The sequence below is a fragment of the Myotis yumanensis genome, unplaced genomic scaffold, assembly GCF_028538775.1.
Source record: "Myotis yumanensis isolate MYYU_CA2020_CCGP unplaced genomic scaffold, mMyoYum1.0.hap1 SCAF_9, whole genome shotgun sequence".
Taxonomy (NCBI): domain Eukaryota; kingdom Metazoa; phylum Chordata; class Mammalia; order Chiroptera; family Vespertilionidae; genus Myotis; species Myotis yumanensis.
Window position 1 is genome coordinate 16,117,030 of NW_027223760.1, and position 6,553 is coordinate 16,123,582.

The 6,553-nt window shown below is 35.2% G+C and overlaps 1 protein-coding gene across 1 annotated transcript in view; it reads left to right on the plus strand.

The window, feature by feature from the left end:
• KCND2 (potassium voltage-gated channel subfamily D member 2) overlaps nucleotides 1-6,315 on the plus strand; it is a 518,551-nt gene extending 512,236 nt beyond the window's left edge. Inside the window, 2 exon segments of the mRNA XM_070423786.1 lie at nucleotides 1,436-1,683; nucleotides 3,683-6,315. Coding sequence (XP_070279887.1) covers nucleotides 1,436-1,683; nucleotides 3,683-3,860 — 426 coding nt within the window. The 3' untranslated portion in view covers nucleotides 3,861-6,315.
• Nucleotides 6,316-6,553: the final 238 nt, after the last annotated feature.

The window sequence follows — 6,553 nt, forward strand, 5'->3', positions numbered from 1 at the left end:
TATTTCCTTTTCTTTCATTTTAATTTATTTTTACTTTTTTACCACTTAGGGCTTTTTAAATCAAACATTATTTAATACCAACCAATATAGTTTAAATTGAGCTGCCTATAAAAATATATGGTAACCAGCGGCAGAATGACTTCTTCACTTCCAGTCACTGAGGAGACAAATTAGAACCTCATGCATTGTAACTTATACTATGTGTGTGAGATGTGCATTGCCAGAGAAGAAAACAGTTTAAATCGTTACTGAACTGTATTTTTTTTTTTTAGAAATGTAATAGTTAACATAAAACACTATCTTCTCTAAACATATTTTTCTCCGGACTTTCAACTGTAGAATGTTAAATTTCGTTTACTTCAAAATGCTTGTCTCAGCAAAGAAATGACAAAATGAGTAACTAAAACAATCTATTTCCTATTAGCCAGTGAATTGCTTCAATTGTTTTGCTAATGGTTAGGCTGAGAGATAGTTAAGTGGAATTCTGCATGTGCAAAGTCTCTCATTATAAGACTATTCCCACCAACACAAAGAAAAAAAATAGTAATTGAAGTCATTTTTTAGTAGCTTAGACCAAAAATATTTTCCTTTATACTACTGAGGTAAAAGTCTTCCATAAGCATTTTAGGAGACCACGCTTTGCGTTAAATATTTTTAAAGCAAATTTTACACTGTGTTTTTCTAAGATGGAGAATATGAAATTATTTCCATCACTATTTGCTTCTTGGCTAGTACCCTAAACACAGGTAGAGATTCTGAACACACCTAGTGATGTATCACAAAGAAAAGAAAGGAGACCTGGAAAGTTCAATGCTAACCCCTTCTGAGTCAGACATAAAGTGACACATTTTGCAGATAAATATATTGTATTTGTTTAATAAGTCATATACTTCTCTCCATTGAGAATTTTATAGGAAGATCTAAAGAAATGGGAAGTGTCCTAGGTACCTTATTTTCTAATTTAAAAATATTTTCAATTTCATGTGAAATTATTTGCTTTTATATAACAGACAATCTAACTTGGATTAAAATAGTCTCTCATAATTTCAATCTGTTTAAAAATAAGTCAATGTGAATTTACACATTTTTGTGGGTGTTATCTATATTCATTTTCAAGTTTTTTTCTTTAGTTTATAATCTCCAGTTTAAATAAATAAATGATATTTCAAGATAAAGTTAGCTTATAAATAGATACTAAATCAGCCTTCATGTGTCAATCTCAAGGTGTAACTAGAGAGATGTTATTTTCCCACAAATGCCAGTGTTAGGTAGCTTTGATGTTCTAATCTTTATAAAAATGGTATTAGTTGTCGATTTGATAGTCTACATGTATGTGGACATTTTTTTAGTTTTAAAAATAAAACTATTCATTTGCTTTTTTAAAGTTAAAGTGTGTTTCTCCCTTTCTTCACATTTTTTTCCACCTATGGAACAGAATCACGAGTTTGTGGATGAACAAATGTTTGAAGAAAGCTGCATGGAGGTTTCGACTGTTAATCGTCCTTCAAGTCATAGTCCCTCTCTCTCTTCACAACAAGGAGTCACCGGCACTTGCTGTTCACGACGACACAAAAAAACTTTCCGCATCCCAAGTGCCAATGTGTCAGGAAGCCATCGAGGCAGTGTGCAAGAACTCAGTACGATTCAGATCAGATGTGTGGAGAGAAACCCGCTATCTAACAGGTAGATTAATCTCTGTGGACACACACCTGTGCTGGTCCCTGGAGCATATCTCCACCTGCAGTTGTGTTGTTACACGTGTGGCATCTAAATTCTAGTTCCTAGAGTTTAGAATGAGACAAGACTTAGACTGTAACAAGCAGGAAAATGGATCTACTGTAATATTCCTTGAGTCATACAATAGTTGTAGCAATATTAAAAGAGCAGAGAAAAGATAAGGCAGGCAGGCAACCACAAATGCATTTCTACCTCTTCAATTCCACAGCTGTTTCTTATTTGAATAGACACTCCTATACCCAGGAGCCCCATAGGTAAAAACAAATCGCCTGAAATGATAGTTAACACTGCTGAAAGAGACCAGTGAAACTGACATTGATGTGATTAAAAAGTATTCAACAGCACCTATAAATAAATCAACAGTCACTGTGACAGTGAAAACTGGAAACTATATCTACACAAATCTTTTGAACCAGTATACAATTTTGATCAAAAAAAGTATTTTGGCCACAATAAACACAAAAATCAATCCAATTCAAAGCAAGATAAGTGAAATGCTAAAATGGTATGTCTAGTGAGTTTATGGACCATTGAAGTGAAATTTTTCCATTGGTGTTTTCCTTTTGTTTTTCTTTATTTCCTTGTTTTTACAAGTCATTAAAAAATCAATTTGGCCCAAATAATTTTACTTTGTTCTTCAAATTAAATAGCTTTTCTTTTTAGATCAACAACCATTAATTCAGTGCCATTTCTTTGGTGGTATCCAATAATCTTTGTGGAAAACCTGGATGAGATTCTGAATTTGGGTTATGTTGATTTACATCAATCAGATATCTCTGGAATCAGAATATTAAATGTTGGAGCAATGAAAGATTTCTGTCTCGAAAATATTCTACCACTCCAATGTAGAAAATGGAGAAGTTTAGAAAGAATTTTTTAGGCCATAAACCTTTAAATTAAGTTTTCCATGAAAATAAAATAGTTTGAAGTTCTCATGTATGCCCTCCTTTTTCCTTTCTCCCTCCCCCCTCACCACTTAAGAGTATAAAACTCATGCAAGAATACCACTTGGGAAAGCCTTTAAGTATTAGTAATGGCTAACTTTTGGGGGTTCTTAACATTTGGGTGTTACTAAGTTGAAAACTTTAAGGGCACCCTATATCCCAAAGGGACAAGATAGTGAAATGATGCTGTGGTCAAATAATTGAGGCATATCTACAATATATATCCCTTTCATAATGGTATCTCAAAACTCTCAGAGATTCTGTCTTAAAGAAAACTATTTTATTTTGCTCAACTCAGTGTTTCAAAAACATACCTTCTTACATTTTTCTATAACATTTGTTTGAAAAACACTGATGGAATCGAATTTAGCTGGTTTTTACACATTCATTTATGATTAGGGACCTGACTAATGTTCACTTTAACATACAGAGTGGGGTAAACATAGGTTTGTAGTTGTATGTGAAACAGAGTTTCATTATTATTTACATTATTATTTATTAACGAGAAGCCTGGTGCACGAATTCATGCACAGGTAGGGTCTCTTGGCCTGGCGAGTCATCAGGGCCGATTGGGGCCGTCTTGCCCAGTCCCAATGGGGCCATCAAGGCCAGTGGGCCAAGATGAGGGACCATGGGAGGTTGGATGTGGGAGTGCACTGACCACCAGGGGGCAGCTCCTACATTGAGAGTCTGCCCCCTGGTGCTCAGTGCACGTCATAGCAACCAGTTGACCATTCGTTTGACCAGTCCTAATGGTCGCTTAGGCTTTTATATATACAGAGATAGATTATTGTATTATTTTTCATGGGAAAAACTGTAGACCTACTTTTGCCCACCTTGTATGTTAAGGTTTGGTGCTTCCTTTCTTAAAATTATGGTGATTATTCTCAGACATTTAAAAAGTCACTTATAAACCTGACATCATGTACAACTGTATTGTAGGCAAAAACATTTTTAAGTAAACAACTTACCTTCTTAAATCTATTTTCTTCCCTCATCAGCCGATCCAGTTTAAATGCCAAAATGGAAGAATGTGTTAAACTAAACTGTGAACAACCTTATGTGACTACAGCAATAATAAGCATCCCAACACCTCCAGTAACCACTCCCGAAGGAGATGACAGGCCAGAGTCTCCCGAGTACTCAGGCGGAAACATTGTCAGAGTGTCTGCTTTGTAGACAGTTGGAATCAGGTCTAGGGGTATTTGAGCCCTGGCTGTGGAGAGAATTCCAATGTGGAAGAAAGAAGACAAGATACACGTTTTGCAGCTGAAAATGGCGAAGCAAGAAGGTTGGTAGTGACACAAAAACAAAGCTTCCAAACCAGAGGATGGAAAAAAAAAACCACCAAATGGCATTTCTTTAGAGTTTGACCTGTTGTACCGAGGAATAGTCTGTGGCCCTTCGGCTTTGTGAATGAGCACAATGAAATGCCGCCTATTGATGCTTCTTATGACCAGAACTCTTTTATAATAAAATAAAATAAATCTTTGAACCTAATGTTTCAGTTGAATGCAAAACAAAAAAAAATATGGAAAACATTTTGATAAAAATATTTCCTGTTAAAACCATGAACATTGGCTATGATGAAGATTATTGCATACTGAAAAATTCACGCAACACATTTGTATTAACTGAAGGAAACCATCATAATGCATGCTAGGATTCTTTGGAGTAGTGATCTCAGTTTCCTTATGTTGTCTTCAGAATAGGCATGATAAACTATAAATGTAGAGAGGGGGAATTTCTGTGCACTTACTACAAGCTGGATGTTCATGTCCCATGGTGGGCTGTGCAAATAAACTATTGGAACTGCAGCATTTCTCATGGGGATGCTCAATAATAAATCTAAAGTGTGCAGATAGTGCGGTATTATCATTTTACCTTGCACCTAGATACTGTTACAACTGCAATAATTCATAATACACCTGTTGTATCAGGAATCGGAATTTTTGTTGTGAGACTTTCCAGATTTTCATAAATTCTGTAAGAGCCACATTCATAGGAAAACGTCTAGTGTGGCCAGGTTTTAGATAACTTTTTAATCCCAAACTCTCGTGTCATACATGTTTCTCAGTAATATTCTTTGATCCACCTTGTCCCCATGACAGTGCATTTCTTGTTCCTGTGCTAACATTTCTTTTGGGTTTATTGTCATCAACTGGACTAACGTTTTGTAGTTCAATGGACTTTCCTACTTTTGTATTCCCCAACAAGTCATCTTGTAAGTCGATTATCATCAACAATCCTCTCATCAAAAATTAGAAAAAAGGAGTTCACATCCTTGAATTATTTCTAACCTCTTTGCTGTCATGGAAAAGCCCAATTATTGGATATACCACTGTATGTTTTATACAAAGAGTTGGCTGGGACTATTATCACCGGATCAATGATCCCAGAATCTCACTTGATGTATTATTTATTTTGCTTTAGATCTAGAATAAATTTTGAGAATAACTCATGTGAATTGAAATGCAGAGATAAACTGAAGTGCTTTATGTAACAATTTTTGATGAAAAGCACGCTTTCTATGCCCCTGGAAAGGCAACCCAAGTTTATCTCAGAAAGGTTCCTGTATAAGGCAAGGAGTCATTTTCTCCACTAAATCAGGAGGACAGGAGTTTGATGATGCAAAGTTGATCTCTATGTACATTTCAGTAAAAAGTCTCGATACTTTTTCACCTTTAAAATATATCAGCAGACATGTCTGCACGTGACAGTGTAAAAATGTTTTATGTCAAATGAAAAGTTTTGTTCATTTCAAACCACCAGTGTTAAGGAATAAAGCTTAGCTTCCATACATGGAAAGAATTAATAATTATCCCTCTACTGTAGAGATTTTTAAATGCTTATCATAATTTATCATAAAAAGGAATTAATCCAACTATTTTGAGTGAAGCCAGAGGTTCTTGCTTCCCATTTCTAGAACTGCTTCTAGAACAATGCTGTGCACACGGTAGATTTTAATAAGCATTTGCTGAGTGAAATGAAGACAAACTTCTCTCTCTCGGGAAGAATTGCCTTTATTTCTAGAATGTCTTTTAAAAAGCTACTAACCTTCCTGGAGTGTGAATACTAACGATTATATTAACACCTGCCTCATGCCACTTTATGCTTCTAGAGCAAATATATAGTAAAACTTCTTTGATGGCATTTGTTGAAAATCTTTTTAAAAAGTAGACTAAAGAAACCACCATCGAGAATACATAGGTCTTTTGATTCCCAATGAGAAGTTCTATTTTCGTGTTCTGAATGTTACATTTTAAAAAAATGCAGTTCAGTTCGATTATTTCAGTTAACAATTCTGCCTCCTTTTCAACTTATCATTTATCCCAAACTATTACTTTGTTTAGACTTTTTGGAAAAGAAAAAGAAACTTTTTGGTGTTTCAGGTGATTTAAAAATATACTGTGCCGGTGGTGAATGACTCTTGATGACTGTGTTAAGTGCATCTGTATTGTAAGTGAAATGTAATTATTTCTGTGTGCCATATGGAGTAACCAAGGCCATCGTTTTGGGCAATTTGGTTTGAAACTCATATGTCTTTATTTTAAAGGGTAGCCTAATATCTGCATTATGCTGGAAAAGTAGACCTTTGGAGAATACTTAAATAAAACATGTGCATGCTTGAACAGGATCACACGGCTTTCTGTTGCCCTTTTTTCTTGGACTTCCTTCTTTTCCAAAATGTAGAACATGCCACACTCCTAGTGCATATCTAGGAGAACTCTGTAACATGTGCTCCAAGAACCCATCAATTGTAGCAGTTAAATCTAGTCGAAACCGGCGGAGAGACTGGTTCTGCCAACAATGGGAAATTAAGCAGAGCCTTGTTAACATCATTAAAAGATAAAAGAGTGTCACTGCTTTCA